Source organism: Camelus bactrianus, chromosome 3 (assembly GCF_048773025.1).
Source record: "Camelus bactrianus isolate YW-2024 breed Bactrian camel chromosome 3, ASM4877302v1, whole genome shotgun sequence".
NCBI classification, from domain to species: Eukaryota; Metazoa; Chordata; class Mammalia; order Artiodactyla; family Camelidae; genus Camelus; species Camelus bactrianus.
In genome coordinates this window covers 30,573,366-30,592,645 of record NC_133541.1, presented here as the reverse complement: position 1 = coordinate 30,592,645, position 19,280 = coordinate 30,573,366, and the positions used below count along the sequence as shown (strand labels likewise).

The following is a 19,280-nucleotide window of genomic DNA, read 5'->3' as shown; positions in this document are numbered from 1 at the left end:
AAAATGTACAGGCACTGATAGAAATAGGCATGGAAGTGGATAATCTGAATGCCAAGTGCAGTGCGTAGTCATAGAGCTATGCTATAAAAGGAATGCTTTAAAGGTGTTTAAGGCATCGAGAAAAGAGCTCTTCACCCAGATGTGGACTGCAGGGATTGAGATAATGCCTGGGCCAAGTCTTGAAGGGCAAGGAGAAATGAGTGAGACCAAGAAGGGTACTGGAAGAAGGAATGGTATTTCACATAGGGAAAAGTCCTGGGGAAAAAAACAAAACGGTCATGAAGCCTGGGAGAAAACACAGGCATTTCAGTATTACCAGAGAACAAGTTAGCATGTAGGAGGTAGTAACAAATGAGACTGAAGAGGGTGTGAGGGAGGGACTCACCCATACTGTTCAAGAGTGGGGTGTGTCTTGTGAGTAAGAGAAGACTTTGTGGTTTTTCACTTAGAAGAAGAATGCGCTCAGTTGAGAGAAAGATTGTTCTGACTGCAGTATAGAAAAGGCACCAAGTAAGAGTGTGGGGGCAAGGCTGTGGCAACATTTCTCTAAGACGGTTGAGGAAGGTCTGGACTCCAGAATGGTTCTAGAGAGCTACGCCTAAAACACTGTCTTCCACAGATGCAGTATATCTCTGCAGAATGAATGAATGGGTGATTTTTAAAAATTAAAGTTTAACTACTTTGTCTTATACCATGAAAACTGTTATACTGAGACAGTATCAGTAATAACCACCAGAGTAGGCTTTTCAATTTCTCAATTATCTGATATAAAATTTATTACAATTTATCTGGTATAAAAATTGATCCTTGGGAGGACAAATAAAAAATTTACTCTTTTTACATTAAAAGGATAGGTATATACAAACAGTATATAAACAGATTCACAGTCTATCTGTGGCATCAAAATTGTATGGAGAAGGAGGGTAAGTAGGAAAAAAATATCTGTAACGACTCCATAGTGGGGAAATAATGAAAAAAGTTTGACTGCCATGCTAAATAATTATTGTTACTTCAGCAGCATCTGCTAGTTTTAATCCAATATATTGTCTTTTTTGTTAACATAATTCTGCTTAAGTCTGAGTATTTGAGATTCAACTTGGCATTATTGCTTGTTCTGTCTTTGGTATCATATTGACTTTAGAAAAGTATATCTGAACAGAAAAATAGAAATACTCCCATGATGCAGAGAAACAGCATTTTAAATATAAAACTCATATTTCACCTGAGGACTACACACTATTCCAAAATGATATTTCATCAATCCTCAAAGCAATAAATATTTAGAGAAACAGAGAAGAGCACTCTTACACTTTCCTAACATCTCTCCATGGGGATAACCATTAATAGTTCTGAATTCAGGTCCATGAATTTTAATCTTAGAGTAGCAGAGGGCATCTGAGTTACTGTTTTTTGTGATGGTCATGGTTCTAAGATGGGAATTCAGTTGCTCAGGCTCCTCCCATAACCTAGTACCTTATGGATCTGGTAGATCAGCTACTCAGTTTAAGTTAATACAGAACCAGCACTGGCCCCAGCTGGCCCCAGCATCACTGGAGAACCACGCCTTTTAAGGTGAGTATACTTGCTAAACAACCATTCTTTCCAGGAAATACACTGGTTCTGATGCTTTTCCCAAAGAACATCTGCCTTTTCTAAAATGCCAATGTGATACTGCATTCACAACAAAGATATAGCATCTGCTCTAGCAAGTCCAGAAGAGAAGGTAATGAAATTCAAACCCACGTGGCTGCACATACATTGCCACAGCATCTGTCTTTCTGATGAACTTGAATGCACTTGTATCTGTGCTCTGGGGATACAGATTTTTCATTTTAAGATAGAATTCTCTTCTGAAACCGTTACTGTGAAGACCAGATTTCTCCACCTGCCAGTCTATTTTCTAAATGTGTTGAGCCCTTTAGATCCGTGTTATGCTCTTTTAGAAGCATTTGGGTCCTCTTCTATCTGTAGCTAACAAACAAATGTATATGCTGAAAGACGTGGGTCAGAATTTTTAAGGTATCACCCACAGGATTAATGTAGTCATTGACCCAGATGGGTGGAGTTTGACAAGATAAGCTTTCTGGAGAGAACGTATTACATACCATGAAACCTCACAAACCAAAAGGAACATGGCTTTTCCCTTGATTTTCATGACACCATGCTCCTGATTTTCCTCCTGCTTCTATGCCTAATTCTCTTTTTCTCTTCTTGAGTCAACCATTCTGCCCATCCCCTGTATGATCTTCAGATTTTCTCTTCTCATCCCCATCTACACAATCTTCCCTGGTAATATTATCCACTCTCATAGCTCTAACCATTCTCTCTGAGTAACAGCTCTCATCCAGCTCTGTGTCCTGAATATCAGATCTGTACTTAACTATCAATTGAGATCTCAACTCATGGGTCCCAAAGTCACCTCAAAATCAACATGTCTCAGACTGAACTTAGCACATCCACTGGAAAGCCTTTACTTCCATCTTTCCAAGAGTAGTATGATGGTGACTGCCTGCCAGGAATAGCTAGAAATCTTGGCATCACTCACAGCCTCTTTCTCCCTCTCCATCTACATCCAATCTCACACCAACCAAATGTTGTCATTTATCTCCTCAGTTCCTTCCGTATGCATTTATTGCTGCCACTGCAGTGTAAGCTACCACTCTGGGCTGGATTCCTTTCACAACTATGTCATTGTTATTCTTGATCCTAGTCTTGCTTTCTCCCATTCATTTGTTCACACTGAAGGCAAATCACTCTCTCCAAATCACAAATCTAAATATGTTATTTCCCTGGCCAACAGCTTTCAGTTGGTCTACATTTCTGAAAGCCCTCTGTCATCTGCTTCCTTCCTATCTCTCTAACATTTTTTAAAACTTCCTTAAATTAGATGATATAACTTCTTTGAAATTATTAACTGTATCATTCTCTCTCCTCCCCTCCCTTCTCTTTCTCCTTCCCTTTCCATCTTATCCAGGAGTTTAATGTCCACATGTATTTCCTTACACTTTCTTTACTATTGCATTATCATCTCTCATACCTCAGTTCGCTTATCCCTTTCTCATGTAAGTCTCCTTCCTGCCCTCTTAAGTCATAATGGTTTCTCTTCAGCATGCTATTGTAGGACACTGCATTTTTATTAACATCTCCTGGATCTGTCTGCGTGCCCTACTCCTAAGCACATACCATACTTCTGTCAATGAATGAAAAAATGCTTTTTCCTCTGTCTAAAAATGCACTGCATCCTCCTCCATCTCCCATCCCCACCTTTAACCCAGCTAAGTCTTCCTAATCCCTCAACATTCAGGGAGTGCTCTTCTGAATCCACTATGCTTTCATAGTAATGAATCGTCTTTTATAATGAAAGCCAGATCATATCACTCTTCTGCTCAAGATCTTCCAAAGACTCCTCATTTCACTCAGAGTGAAACTGTTAACCAGAGAAATATCATGTTTAGATTTGTGATTCAAGATCTTTATAATGGCCTACAGTGCCCTACAGGATCTGCTCGCCTTTCCTCATTATTCCTCTAACTTCATCTTTTAATACTCCTCTTTTCTTTTTTCCAAGCTTAGGTATGCTACCCTTGTAGGGCCATGGCAGTAACTGAAGTGCTTTCCCTAGATATCCACGTGACTAACACCCTTGTCTCCTTCAAACCCTTGCACAAATGCCCCCTTATCAACAGGCCTGCTTAAGCACCCTATTTTAAGTTGCAGTCTCCCCAACTCCTCTCTATCTGCACACTCCTAATCCTTTTTTGTTGTTGTTGTTGCATTTTAATAGCACTTAATCCCTCCTATTGAATAATATAATTAATTCATGATTATTATTCATTGTTTATCTTTTCTTATTAGACTGTAAGCTCCACACAGGTGGATATTTTTATATACTTTGTTCACTCAAGTTTTCCAGTGACTTCAATAGTGTCTGGCATAGAAGAGGTGATCAGTAAATATGTTTAAAGGATAAGCCCTGATTGTACTGTATTCAAATTTCCTTCCTTGTCCATCTGCCCATGCACCACCAAACCATGCACTCTTTAAATGCAGGGAGTTTTGCTATTATGTCTATTTACAATATCTAGCACATTTCCTGAAACCAGTGGGTTCATAATAAATGTTTGCTAAGTGCATGTATTCATCTCTGACCTCACTACCCCATAGCTTTGCAGGGTTTGCAATCACACCATGCCAAACTAGAATACGAGTACAAGAATGTTGTTTTTTTAGTGGAACAGTTTCACTATAAATTCTTACAGCATCTGAGATCTCCAAAGATGGCATCCAATGTGGACCAGTATAGTGACTACAGTTGGCCCTCTACATCCTCAGGTTCCACATCCTGGGATGGTTGAATTCATAGATGTGGAAACCACTGACAAGAAGAGCTGCCTTTGCTACTCCATTTTATATAATAAACTTGAGCATTCACAGATTTTGATGCCAATCCCTCATAGATTCCAGGGACGACTACATTTCTCCTGCAGAGTTTCTTTAGAAGTTAAGAACTTACCATTGTCTATTTGGCACTCTTCTCCATTCTGTGTCTGTAATTATAGCATTTACTTTAATAAGTTAGAAAACTAAAGGAAATCCTGGGAATTGCAAGCTTAAAGAATAATATCTTTCCTCCTGTGACTTCTTTTTTTTCTTTCCTTTCTCAGAGCTCTTCCTGCCATGATGCAGTGGGTCCGCACACAGAAGCCAGGAGAGAGTGGCATCAACATTGTCACCGCTGACTTTGTAGAACTTGGTGATTTCATCAGCACCGTCATAAAGCTCAACTATGTCTTTGAAGAAGGAGAAGCCAACACTTGATAGCACCATGTGGCGTGTCCATGAATAAGATAGAGAAGACTCACTGTATTAGGCGTATTATCTGTAAACACTCTGAACTTCCTATTCCACTGAGTCTCTGAGGGGATAAGGGCTGATAGTGGGTGGGAAAAGGGGGAAACCATTTCTTCAGTGATTATTACCGTACTCTTCACTACTATAAATATTTCATTTCCCATTTGATGAGCAAAACCTACTTCTAGTGTTAGGGATTAAAAAAAAAAAGACTAGCACATTTCATTTTGCAGAATTAGTCTTTGTAACATACAACTCATGAGTGTTTACTTGATTGCATTTCTGATTTCAACCTAGGGCTCCTACACTGTCTGTATCCTCTAAACGAACCTTTCTGCTCCCTCTCTCACTCGCTCTTTTTAATCAGAAGCTGTACGGGACTTACAATAATTGAATGCCCAACATAACGTGCATTACATTGTTGTACTGAAATTTACTTGTCTTGTGGGACTTGGTATAATATTCTGTAGTCTGCAATCTTGCTAACTTTTGGTCATAGGCAATATGCATCAAATCAGTTTCCATGCATCAGTAATATTGGAGGCCATGATCAGTAATTTTTGTGTTATATAAAAACAATAGTGTTTCACAGTATTTCTATTTGAGGCAGCTATAAATATAGAGTAAAAACTTTTGTGGAAGAATTATTAGTGCCAACTCCATAGTGAAAAATGGGGGTGAGGGGTGAGGGATGCCATTTAATTCAGAAATCTCTAAATAATATTGTTCCTCAAATGCCCAGTAAATGAAAAATTATGACATGTGTGTTAAAAATCAGAAGACTCTGAAAAGAACTCTTAACAAAATTTCTTCTAATAATCTACTTGATTAAAAAAGAAAAAGAAGAAGAAAAGAGAGAAGGATTGTGCAAACTTTCCTCCCAAACTGAGATTTCCAAACATGTAATTCTAAATCCAAGATTTTGAGGAACATATTTTGAAAAGCTCCGATTTGAGTTTTTTTCACTTGAAACTGAGGAAAAAGGGAAAGAGAGGAATGTTTCTGAAGCTATGTCCATGAACTCTCAAGGATCCATAAAACATCTTTAAGAGATTCTTAAATACATGTGGTCTGGGCAGACTTATCAAAATTTGGCACTGCCTCACCACTTCTGGGTTCCATCCTACCCCAGGGTCAAGACTGAGGCAGAAGCCAAAGTTTTACAGGAAGTTTTCGCTGTCCACCATTTGATAGTCCAGGTCCATGAGGAAGAAAAATGGTGATGCAGCTTTGAGCATTACTTCCTCCTTGGTGTCTTTGTGATTGTTGACAGCTCTAAATAATCTTAAAAGAGCACAATAACCCATATCTAAATGCCTCACAGGAATATGTGAGGTGTTTATAAAGATCTCTAAAATTTGCTGATATTCTTACAATTTTAAATTATTTTATCTTCATGTTTGGAAATAATCACACCTCAGTAGTTTCTTGGGAAAATACAGTCCATGGCAGGTGGGGCCATAGAGAAAGAAAAGCATGCTCTCAGCTTTTAATGAATTTAAATGTTTGACGTGTGGTTTAATCTCTTAGTCCTAGGTAAGGGAGTTGATTCCAAGGTTATGTAGGACAAAATTATAAATAATCAAGAGTTGATTACAAGATTATAAATACTCATTATCAAAAAATAGTATTTATTAGCCACTGTGGGGAAGGAAGAGAAATTGTTTCACTGAAGAGAACATTTCTGAAAAATGTGTGGGTGTGCGTGTTAGACCAGGTCGCACGCGTGTACACGCAACAGATATGTTCTGTGCTCCAATTGTGTATATGTCTCCTCAGACCAAACATACCAATATAGACCCACCCCGTATAGGCAGACACGTACAAATACACACAAACACACAGACATGGACCTACACAGTGACAATTCTTCTTTTCAAGTGAAAACTTTGATAATGTATGAAAAAGAGTTGAGATCTTTGAAAGTAGAGTAGCTGATCATATTCAAATATTTTTGTAAAAATATTCTAGCTTGGGGCTTAATAATCTACCAATATAGTTTTCTCTCTGCTTACCCTCACCTCGCTGTTTTATTGTCTTCCTATCTCTTTCACTTGCTCCTTATGTGCAATTGAATATGAATCCTTTTTAAAGGACTATAGATTATTGAAGTTTATGTCCTGTAAAGTTGCTTTCTGGGCAGGTTTTCTCTGACTATTCATCATTCATCCCTCAGGGGGATCTTTAGCCAAGCACACCTGCAATGACACAAGGATTTAACTTATAAATATACAAGAGAACAGATCTTTCCACATATTTATGACAAATGAATAAACTATAGAGGTAACTATGTTGTATTTTCTTGAACTTAGATGCTTTCTTCTAACGTTTGCTTAGACTTAGCTTTGTCGTATTTGTCATTTGGGTGCTGGAAAAAAAAAAACAAACATGCTGAAGCATTAGACAAATTGTGCAGTTTCTCAATTGGAGAAAGCTTGTAATTGCTATTCATGATATACACATAGAGACCTTGCTGGACAAAAGATACTTTCAAGCCAATGTTATAGTTTTCATGTGGACATAACAGTACCTGTGAAGCAGGCACTGAGAGTAAATGGACTTGCCTTAATTTCTGAAGGAAGGAACAGGTAGACGTGAACCAGGGGTCCCCCAGCTAGAGGAAGAGTTCACTAAGCGGGATTCCTTTGAAAGGGGAATGGAGAGAAGGTGCCTTTGGCTGTCTTCTGTCCCCTGGCCCTGCCCTCAAACACACTTAGGGAGCAGGCTGTGGGCTTCACATAAGGGTAAGGGACTAGTATTATGCAACCAGCGCTTACCCCCAGCCTAAGCTCCTTTGTCTAAGCTGGGCATTGTATTTCCAGAGTTAGAGCACAAGGGCTACAAACAGACCCCCAAATGGTAGGAGATACATCTTGGTGCACTTTTTGTTTTGTTTATTTTTTAGGACTTTTCCATCACAGGTCCTGCAAGGCAAAAAAAAAAAACAAAGTAAGATCCAATTTTTACCCAATCTACAGCAGGAAATCAAAAGAGTGAGTGGGTGAGATGAGGGAAAACATGCAAAGAATATCATTTTTTAGTTTGCTTTCCTGTCTGTAATTTTGAAGGACCAATATGGTGAATACGCCTGCCATTATCCTTTAAGTCTCCCTTATTACTACACAATCATAGGAATGCAGAGAATGAGGAGGCATCTTTTAAAAGCCTTAGGATATTCTATATGATGACCTCAATATTCACTTTCAGCCATACTGGGAAAACTCACTTATCATGGAGTGCCACCTAACAGTGAATGTATTAGAGCATAAAGTGTTTGGTATGTATGAGCCTGTGTGTGGACACACATGTAAACACGTACATACAGCATGCACATCTCACACACATCATTCAAGTTGAAACTATAGACTAATCACTCAACCTGATTCTAGTGCCATTTTAACTCTTAAAATCAATATCTCCTACGTAAGTAGGCACAAACATAATTCAAATATTTAAATATTTAAGAGAGGAAAAATCACTAGAAAACCAATGAAAACTGAGACCATAATAAATAAGAAATGCCTAGCAGGAAAAGCCTAACTACACTGTCAATTACACTTCAAGCTGGAAGACGGACTTAAATATAAATCGCAGACAAACCAACACGCATATTCACTTAACGTCATTGTAAGTTCTCTGAGGTTCTGACGTGTTTTAGCCAGGGTTACCTGTCCAGGATCTCCCTTATTAGGATTCCTGACTAGAAAAGTGTCAAGTCTCAGGAAATGTACGTTTCCGTGAGTTTTTCAGTTCTGCAGTTTTAGTGATCCAATGACAGTCTTCTAACCTTTCTTTGGTTGCTTGCTTATCCAAACGGGAGAGCTCCACAGGTAGAGTGCTTGCAGTTTGAATTGCTAATAGAAAATAATGCCTATTGTCCCTCAGGATATGCTAAACAAGGTTTTTAAAAGTATTTTATTTTACCGCACTTTAGTCTTTTCAACTAGATTTCAGTGACATAATGGTGTAAATGCTGTATTTGCCATAACTTATTGGTGGCACTTGTGTTACATACAGTTTTAAATAATGCTCTAAATTGTTTGTTTTCCCAATGATGATAAAATATTCTGTAGAATTTGTAAAACGTGTTGATTAAGTCTGTTGAAAATTGTGCAATTTTTATTTGATTTGTGATACTCTTTTGTAGGAATTAGTTCTAAATGTGTATTTGTATGAGTCTGAAGTTTGTGCTTGTGTGTGATATGTGTGTATTAGTATATTGTGTCTTATACAAAATCAAACTTATCCTAAAGAAAAAGGGCACATTATGACCAGCCTTAATTCACTGACATTTTTGTTATTGTTGCAATTTCGGATAAAAATTTTAAAAGAAATTATGTTTTTGTTAAAAATGGCCTTTAAAAAAAATCGTATGAAGAATGTGCTTTAAAACTTATTTGAGTTTCCACAAGAGAATAGTCCAGTTTGTGGAACACCTGGTACTCTTTAAGTTTCAAACGTCAATTCATTTATTAACTTCATTAACATGCAAAGAAACTCAGTTCACATTCGTTTCCACCAACAACAGAACCAGTGCACTTCTAAAGCTGTTCTTCCAAACGTGGAACCCATTTTGCTGATAAGGATAATTTTTCATGAAAAATTATTTCTCCAAACCATTACTTTTTAAAAACTGGATCTTCTAAAGAAAGATGAACTGCCTTGGCTCTGTGAGAGTCACTAAAGACTCACCAACATTAGGTGGTACCAATATGGTTCCCTTTGCAAAAAACTAGGATGCAACACTCTTAGATTTTTGCTATCTGCCTACGTGCGGTCTAGCAACAGGAAACTAATTACTAATGTGAGGATCTGCACAGGTGGTCATGCTCAGAGCAAAACTCTGTAACCTTTGGGCCTGGGATCTTGGTATGAAATATTAATCAATATTCTTCCCTCTCTCTCCATCCTCAATTATTTCTTTCCCATATTTTAGGGCTGCTAGATAAAATACAGTACACCCAGTGAAATTCCAGTTTCAAATAAACAGTGAACAAATTTTAGTATAAGTATTTCCCCAATATTACATGAGATATACTTATACTAAAAGGTTATTCACTGTTTATCTGAAATCCACACTTAACTGGGTGTGTATGTGGTTTTTTAATCTGGCAACCCTACCCATCCTGTTTTTCTGCCTTTCTCTGCGGGGCTACCTACCTCCTTCCTTACTCCTGTGGTAAGATAATTCATGAAAATCAGTAGTCCTGATACCCTTCAGGAAGGAAAATATTAGCCCATGCCAAGTCCCACAAATACATTGTGAAGGACTAACTCAAATGTAAGTGGAAAAATTAGGCAAGAACCTTCGTAAGATTAATGGCCATTCACCGGCCTGTTGTGAGATCCAGAGTCTCCTTCCCCACATTAATACCGTAAGCAACATTCCCCAGTAACTGGAACAGTCAGAAACATGCCCACACCCTAAACATGCCCCTGGTAAGTGATAGCACCTTCTAACTCAGTACCAGGACCGCTTTTACAATTTTTATTCTTTTTCTTTCAGAGAGGTAACAGATTAATCCATCACTCCTCTCGTGAACACCTTACCACAAATTATTTTTTAACCAGATTAGAACTGGTCATTTATGGAATCGTAGAAAACTTGGCATAGAAAGGAACTCTCCTGACTGCTGGAGGAAAAGAGTCTGAGCCATAAGCACAGCTCTGTTCGTGTCTACTCAGGAGACTGGGTGGAAGCTGGGCAGCAGGTGGGAGAGAGGATACAGCTCCAGACGATGAGCTAGCACCTGACAGAGAGACTTGCCAAAGCAAATGCTAACAACCTGCACCTTTTCTGAGGAATTGGAGACCCAAGACGTCCCAGAGGAAGAACAGTGAGATCTAAGGCCAGTTTCTAGAACAGTTTGCAGAGAGCAGGACCATGTTGGAACTCCTAAAATAGAATTCTCAAATATTTTTGTGTCCAACAGCGAATCCTTGGCAGAGTCTGAATGTGGTTGGAGTTTCAGAACATTTTGGTAGCTACCTCCTCTCTTGAAATTTGTGTAAGGGATAAGAAAATCCAGATCCCTTAATGGAACATTTCCATCTCACGGCCCCTGCTTTCTCACATTGGTGTTGATTTGCTTCATGTCTAAAGGATGGGAATTTGCAGAGTTGGTGACATTTCTTTTTTTAGACACCAGGAATTCACCAGAGGGAGAGAGATCTGTGCCTTCTCTTTTTAGGATCTGGTCATTGATACTTTAATAAAGGTGGTGTAAAGAAAACACATGCCTACAGTTCTATTTAGCAAATGTGAAATTTTTTTTGACGAGATTGTGTTCTTGATGTTAAAAAAAGTTTCTTTGTATCTAGTGAAAAGCCTAATAAAGTCCTGATATCAGTTATCTTTTTTTTTAATTTCCTTTTATCAGTGCTTCATTATAACACCAAAGTGGGTCTCTTAAATAGAGCATGACTCAGAACATTAGAAAATATCACTCTTTTTTTAAAAATATGAATCACCATATTAGGATTCCCTCTGTGAAAGAATGTATTCGCCACCAATAAAGGTAACACCATGAGTGCTTCCATTACGTCAGAGTTGGGTATCTCTGAAGTCCGATACTTTTAGCTTCTGATACTGCCACAAAGAAGGCCAATATCAATAGAGCCATCCTATGATACTATAGTATATTAATATTATAAAGCACCATCTTGAGGTTAAAAGCTTAAAGTGAAATCCACTTTTTTGCTGAACTCCACTATGTCTAATGCATGAAACATTGTTTCACAAAACAAACCCCACATGTTGGGTTCAAATCAGTCTTAAAACAAAATGTAAGCATTGTAATAGTATTATAAAAACCCAGCAAAAAATATGGTCCAAGATTATTTTTGAGGTTGAACTCGGACATAAATCCCCCCAAAAGCTCTGCTTGCTATACACTAGCAGATTCAAAACATTAAAGGCTTGCTATTTATAAAGCTGTAATGATTTCTACATTTATGAAAAAATAATAATATTCCATGTAAATGTATCTTTGATCTTAATATGACACTGCTATCATTTTATCAGAGCCATTACTTATTTATTTATTCAGTCATTTAGCAAATATTTGCCAGATCTCTACTATACAGTAGGCTCCCTGCTAAGCACTGCAAAGTGTTCCTAAAGGTTTCCTTAGGACAATGGATGAGTATACCTCAGGTAGTTTATCACGAGAAATAACAGGTGGCATCCTCTATTGTCCTCTAAACAAACATAAATTCACTCTCCATGCCCCTTTCAAGGCAGTATCTCCAGACAGTAAAACTTTTTGAACACAGTTATTCCTGAAAGGCTGAGAAGAAAGGAACCATTTCTGCAGTAAGTAAAATGGGAAATAGGTTGCTCACATCATGAAGAGCGGAGTCCCCCTCGTCCCCCACCGTGATCCCTGTCACCATGCAGAGGACACCACATACAAGCTTGGCTGCCACACTCCAGCTGTACAGCAGCACAGAGGCTTCCTCCCTTCCCCTTGCTCCCCTCACCTCCAGAGCTTTAGTTTCATCGACAGGAGAGGCTGACCTAGTAAAGTAAAGCAGATCCCACAAAGTAAAGGAGTGTCTCCTGCACACGAGGTAAAAATGGTGATGCTTCCTAGATCAGAGGAGTGCAAATGTCCTCTGGAATTGGAGAAAGTATTTCTTTATAAGTGGGAGGTAATACTGGGGCATGATGGAGCTTTTCAACACTGGCTCTCAACCTGTGGTTCAATATTCCATCAGGAGCTGGAATAATGGTTGCACTGGAATTAAGTGGCAAGTGGAATTAACTGAGCCTAAATGTAACTTACTGGGCATCTTCCATCATCATCCTTCAGTCCTGTGGATAGAAATGTTCCTGGAAACATCTGGAGCTTCAGACTAAGGTGAACCACATCAAAACCACATTAAATTCTAGAAAGTGGGCGTCGGTTCCCTGAGCAAGGAGGAGAGGAGGGTGGTGGAGAACCCCAATGCTGACAGCTCCCAAGTGCTCCTCGGCAGAACACTCATTCTCCACTCACAGTTTTTCCCTCAGAGGATCATGGAAACTTGACCTCCTGGGGTTTTACTGAGAAATAATAAAGAAAAGCTCTTTTGCCTCAACACAACTGCACATCTGTTTTTTTAATATAAAATGGGATATAGAATTTTATTTCATCAACCACCTGTCAAGCTAACCTACTTATAAATTCCAAAATATTTTTTAATCTTTGCATTAATGTTTCTCTCCATGTTCATTCTCAAAAAAAAACAAAAAAACAAAAACTACACCAAATTTTGAACAAAGTGCTTTTTCATGGGTTTATGTGTACTTTCACTTTTTGAAAGCAAGTAATAGGCTATGTTAAAACATTGCTACTTTTTTTTTTTCCCCCCAGTCTGGTTTTTTTTTTTTTTAAGGTCAGAGTTACCACTCAATTCAGCCTGTTCTAGAACTAGGTGCTGGGAAGAACAACACCCTTCTTTCTGGTCACTCTTACTCAACACAAAGTCATCATCTTTACTATGAAGGAGTACATTTGGGGTTGGAAAAAATAAAACCGACCTTGTAATCTTAGGTTTCTGCTCAGCTATTATTAAATTGTACTGTTTCAAGATGAAAAAAAAAAAAGGTACCTGCAGACTGGTTTCTATTTTGGCATGGGGAGAAGGCAGATATTAATTTAGAACCAATAACTCTTTTCTCACTGGACTAAAAGATTATGAATCTTTTATTTAAACTTTGAAGGGTAAGAGGCACAGCTTCACTATTTTTATATTCCCAGGGTATGGCAGTTATTAAAACATGTTTGGAAACAATGAAAGTGTGACTGGCTCTGACCCAATTGAATGGTAGACAAGTGCTGGATAGGAGCTGTGTACATGCTCAGCAGTGTTGGACGGTGCTAAGGGTTTACAAAAGTGCCAGGCAGTATCCTCCACCTCTTGTATTCCTTGGAGAAATACTGACAACATTGGGAGAATTGAGAGGAAAATGCACTGCCTGGTGTTCTCTCCAAACACAGAAAGACCTCTTCTCTTAGCTGAAAATCATCTCCAAATCTTCGAAGAATATTCACCCAGGGGAACTCGCGTTGCAATGTATCTATTTAAAAGGAGCCGAGAAAGATTACAGGAGGGGATTACAGTTTGAGCTTCAGCAAATCTCTTGTTAAATGTTCCCATTCCTCATCTGCTTGTAGATACAAGTGGGATTGCATGAGTACATTAGCTGAAATTCCCCAGGCTCCTGTTTCCACACAGGAGCTCTGCTCACACATCCTTTGGGAAGAATGTCCCCTTCCCCTACAATTTCCTGAGTCCCCAGAAGATGTTTCCTGGTGCTGAATAAAACTCCATGGCCTCTGGCTACTGGCTGCTGCCACTTTCTCATCCCAATGCCCCCTGCAGTCTCCAATCATTGCCCTTTCTCTGTCAGGACCAGCAATCTGCCCAGTTGGCTCTGCTTATCCCCAGCTGAGCATCACTACAGAGAGGCAAAGTCCTAAGGTGCCAAAGGGATGAGTGGTCTGTGACCAAGTGAAGATAGGTGAGCAAATGCTTTCTTTATGTTACATTCTAACAGAGGGACTCTTGTGTTCTGATAGTTACCCCAGATCAGGGCAAGAAGCTCATTCAACTTTTAGATACATTCTCTCTCCCTCTCCCCCTCTCTCTCCCTCTCCTTCCCTCTCTCTGTCTTTCTGTCTCTCTCTGTCTCTCTCTGTCTCTGTCTCTCTGTCTCTCTCTCTCTCCCCCAGCCCCCCGCCCCATTCTCAGTCTCCTGTGGGCTTGAAGCAAGAATTAATTCCAATGACAGCCACCATGCTATTCTCAAAATCACTAACCCCCTCTGAGGACCAAGACTTTTTCCCTGGTCAAATTTATCTTCCTAGCTTTTCCTTTTCTCAAGAAATTATCCTGAGTTTCCTTAGTCCTTATACAAATAGGCCTCTGATAGGCCCACTCTCCTGATTCTGTGATTTAGACTCATTCTAGGACCAGATACACGTGGCCTCAAATGACCAGCAGCTTCCGCCAACAGCCATCTCCCTACAGATGGCAAATGACAAAATTGGGTAGGGGACTTTGTGTCCAAGGGCCCAGCTTCTCTTTACTGGGATTCTTCCTTCCCCTGCCCACCACAAACAAAGCCTATTCCCTCACAAAAAAATCTGATGCACTCATTCACAATGAAGTATTAATGGGGCTGACTATGATGTTTTTCAATTATTTTTGACTTTAAAAAAAAGCATTTACAGAAAAATGAAACTCACAAAGCGTATACTACAGATGGCTTTCAGAAGGTAATCCAATAACTGTGTCCCCTGTCAATGAGTTTTCCTGGGGAGACTTACAGAAATTCCCAGGACTCTCCTGAGCTGTGCTTCTCAAACTTTATTGTGTATGTAGTTGGCAGAATCTTAATGAAATGCAGATTCTGATTCAGCAAGTCAAGGATAAAGTCTCAGATTCTGTCTTTCAAACAGGCTCCCAAATAATGCTGCTCCTGCGGCAGGCGTCCCACTTTGCGTAGCTAGGCTGTGGAGTCCAGCTTTGGAACAACTGATAGGTCTTGACTTTTCCATGAGATTTACTTGGGGGGAAGAGTTAATGACCAAATCTTCAATAATAAAACAAACAGTTTGGGGGGAGGAATTATTATAGGAAAGAAGAAAGCCAAACCTAGTCAACCTAAAAGCACCAGTAACTTCCGTGGTCAGATGAAGTCAGATTTATTCACCCATCACAACGAGAAAGACCACACAGAAGATGAAACGCGGGTTATCTCATCAAACTAAGGAAAACAGACTTGTTACAGAGTCCTGTGCAGGGGGGAGTTTAGATAAAATTTAAACACAAATTTAAGCCTATTTTGATAGGTTTGAAGCAAAGTTAAGGCTGTGTAAGGGATCTGGACTGCAAAACGGTCTTGTTTCCTTTGGCTCTACAAAGTTGAGATAGCTGTGGCAGGCTGTGTGTGCAGAAACCCTGTCCCTGAAGTTCTGTTTCCCGTTCACTTTGCAGAACTAGTTTTATTTATGCCTGTTATTCCAGCCTGATGAATGGCCAGGGCAGATTTTACTTTCTCAGTCCAAGCTATTTTTCAGTTTCTCAATTTGTAAGTGTTATAGAAATCCAACTCAAATTAATTTAAGCCAAGGGGGGAAAAAATGGGTACTTTTGTGGCTAATTGAAACTGAGAAAGAGGCAGCTTTGAGGATAACCACATCTGCGATCTCACACATCACCAGGGCTTGGTTTTTCTCCATCTCTCAGATTTACTTGCCTCTGCATTCACTGTATTTAGGTAGGGTTTGAGTCGAGATGACCAAAGAGTACTTCTTTTTCCCAAAAATTTCAACCAAAAAAAAAAAAAAAATGAGTCTCATTGTTCTGAGTAGGGCCTGAAGTCAATTTCCCGATCAAGCACACGAGAATGGAAAATGGTGGTTTACAAAGGAAATTGAAGCTCTAGACTAAAAGATGTGAGAAGTTGCTCTATTCAAGTACAAATACAGATGTCTTTTACAGACTTTCCCCAAAGCCTGAAACCATGTCCTGTAGGGGGCACTGCCTTCCTTTACTTCTCAAGTTGGCCTTGATTGCTTTGACTTCAGTTCTGAATTCCAGAGGAGAGGAGAAGATAAAAACTAACTCTAAGTAAATTTTTAACTCTTATGTTTTGGAGTCTTTTTTTCCAAAACTTTTTATTGCAAATAATTTCAAACTAACAGAAAAGTTGCAAAAACATTGCAGAGAACTTCCCCGTATACTTTCCTTAGAGTCATTTGTTAATTAATTTTTGCAATACTCTATTAAATAGTGTGCTTAAACTATAAATTATTCACATCCCAGAAGCAATTAAGATGCCAGAATTGAAAACTTTAAGAATCTATCTCCTTGAAGACATTCATATAATAAAGTAAGTCTTCATTCAAACTGTACAATATACTAAAGCACTACAGAGACTATGAAAATAAAGCCAATGGCTCATATGAAAAGAAAAGAAAGGAAAATGTAAAAAGTATATATTGTACATATCTAAGGTGTATAATGTATGGGAGGATGTTAGGTGTGCTGTTTAGTCTGAATAAGATATGAGACTTTAACTGTGGGGGAAGTGACTGGCAATTCTTCTGAAAGAGGCCATTTCCAGAGGAAAGTTGCAATGTAGTCACATTATTTCTATAATGGAAGGAAATTATAGCCTTGGTAACACTAAATCATTTCTCCCTAATCAATGCTAATCATGGGAGATCCAGAAATCATCAGATCGGTCTTGGGGTTACAGTTGAAATCACTTAGGGAGAAGAGAGAGGTTCTCTAAACTATACAAATGCTAAGGGAACTACATGACACTGGAAGCCAAAGATGGTTATGTCTGATGTGTGCTGTTTGTGTAACACTTCAACATAGTGACCTGCAATGCTTAGGAAATTACAATACCTTTTATATTTAATAAATTAAAATCACTATTACACATAATTATTATTTTTAATTTAAAAGTCATAATTGATATTATACCTACTTTCTTTTTTCTCACCTCATGCTTCTTTAGATCTTGATGATGATATTGATATTTACTGATAAATATTAACACTAGGAGGACCTAGCCTGTATTAAAAATTATTTTATGTACTAGTACTCTATATAATTTTATTTAATTGTCAAGTATCTACCTTGATGTTTAAGTATTATCATCTCTATTTTTTTTTAATTTAAAGAAACCAAGAGCTTACGTTCAATAACTTGCCCAAGTTCATACAAGCTAATAAATGATTGAACCAGGATGTAGAGGCAGACATGTCTCAGTCAATGACTCATTGGACCGCCAAAAAGCTCCCTGAAGAAAATAATACTAATGATCTAAAAAATTATAAAATAAAATAAATAAATAAATAAATAAAAAATTATAAAATAGTTGTGTCATTGCTATTGATAATTTAGCTCCCCTTCCTGGTAACAAAAAGGGTAGAGAACAGTCTTCCTTCTTGCAGAATTAGACTAGCTAAAGCAGATCAATAATGATTGTTTTTTAATAACATACAACATAACTTATGCTGTTATCACATGTGCTTATGGGAACTAACTTGAATCATTTTTTCCACTTCACCTTCTTGTTTCCACACTGCATTTTGTTCAGAACCTGGTGTTCATAAGCCTTCTTCTCTTAACTATGGAACTCACAGGGATCTGCTACTAACGTTCAGGAAAGGGCAGAACAATGAATGCACTCTCACTAATCCTTGTGATTATTTCTGTAGATAGTTATGGAACAGATCAATAAGCGAAATTATTAAAAGGCAATTTGGGAGAATAAAGAAGCTGTGCAAACAAACATCTTGTTGATCAGTGGACATTAATGAGTCACCTCATTCAGTAATTTGTTTTAGGACCTACCTAGGAAATACCCCATCCTTTTAATGCTTAAAATATTTTATTATTTGACAAAATAAACACACCATCTATGCTCTGAGTAGAGTGATGTATATATTTCCTTCAAGTGTATCATGAAAGCTCACAATTACAGTCTCAAGAATTTTTATAAATAATTCATTCACCAAATACGTATTGAATATGCACTATGTTCTAGGCTGGGGCTACAACAGTGAACAAAGCAGACAAAAATCACAGCCGTTTTAGAGCTTAAAGTCTAGTGAGGAGACTGACAATACACAAAATAAGTAATTTTATGGTATATTGGTGACATGGGAAAAATAAATCAAGGAAGGGGGATTTGGAATATGTAGGTGACTATAATTTTAAATGAGAAATTGAGAAAAGTCTCACTGAGAAAGGTGACATTTGAGCAAAGACCACCTTTACTCAAAAGTAAAGTGAACCATGCCAACGTCTGGAAAAGAGAACACTCCAGGCAGAGTTTATCAGACATTCCTTATGCATCCCTGAGATCCTCTTGGCCTCATTTGTGTCTTGTTCCAGTTCTATGTGGACTCTGACTGATTTCATTTCTTTCCTTCTGCCCCAGGGCTTCCTGTTGTTACTGCTGCAGACCCTTGGGCGCCTAAACCCACACATGTGCAGGTTGGAATGCAGGGAATAATGCCCTTTAACTAATGCCGTAGAGGTGTCTGTGGATACATTCTTTTCTTTTTAGTTTCCCCAGGAACACAGCTGCTCAAAGTGCAGTCTCGTGAACTGAACAACTAATTGCCCCAAACGGAAGCCAGCTCAATGTGTCCTTGCATTAGCTCTCCCTTCTTTCCTGCATCTCTCTTCTTGTCCCTGGGACCAGACTCCTTGATTATCACATAAGCGCTATACTTCTGTTTCAGGGTAGCTGAAGCTAAGACACAAATGGCAATAAAAGTGCAAAGTCCTGAGGTAGAAATCCAATTGGCGAGCTAAAGAACAGCAAGAAGTCCATTGTAGTAATACCAGATGGAGCTAAGGGAAGGATGAAAGGAAACTGAAGGCTCAACCACGTAAGGCCTTATAGACATTAA

The 19,280-nt window shown here is 38.5% G+C and overlaps 1 protein-coding gene across 1 annotated transcript in view; it reads left to right on the top strand.

Annotated features, from left to right (window-relative positions):
* The window catches only part of PLCXD3 (phosphatidylinositol specific phospholipase C X domain containing 3), a 154,804-nt gene extending 143,587 nt beyond the window's left edge, over nucleotides 1-11,217 (top strand). Inside the window, exon 3 of the mRNA XM_010957360.3 lies at nucleotides 4,665-11,217. Coding sequence (XP_010955662.1) covers nucleotides 4,665-4,818 — 154 coding nt within the window. The 3' untranslated portion in view covers nucleotides 4,819-11,217. The remainder of the gene's footprint in view (nucleotides 1-4,664) is intronic.
* The last annotated feature ends 8,063 nt before the right edge of the window (nucleotides 11,218-19,280 follow it).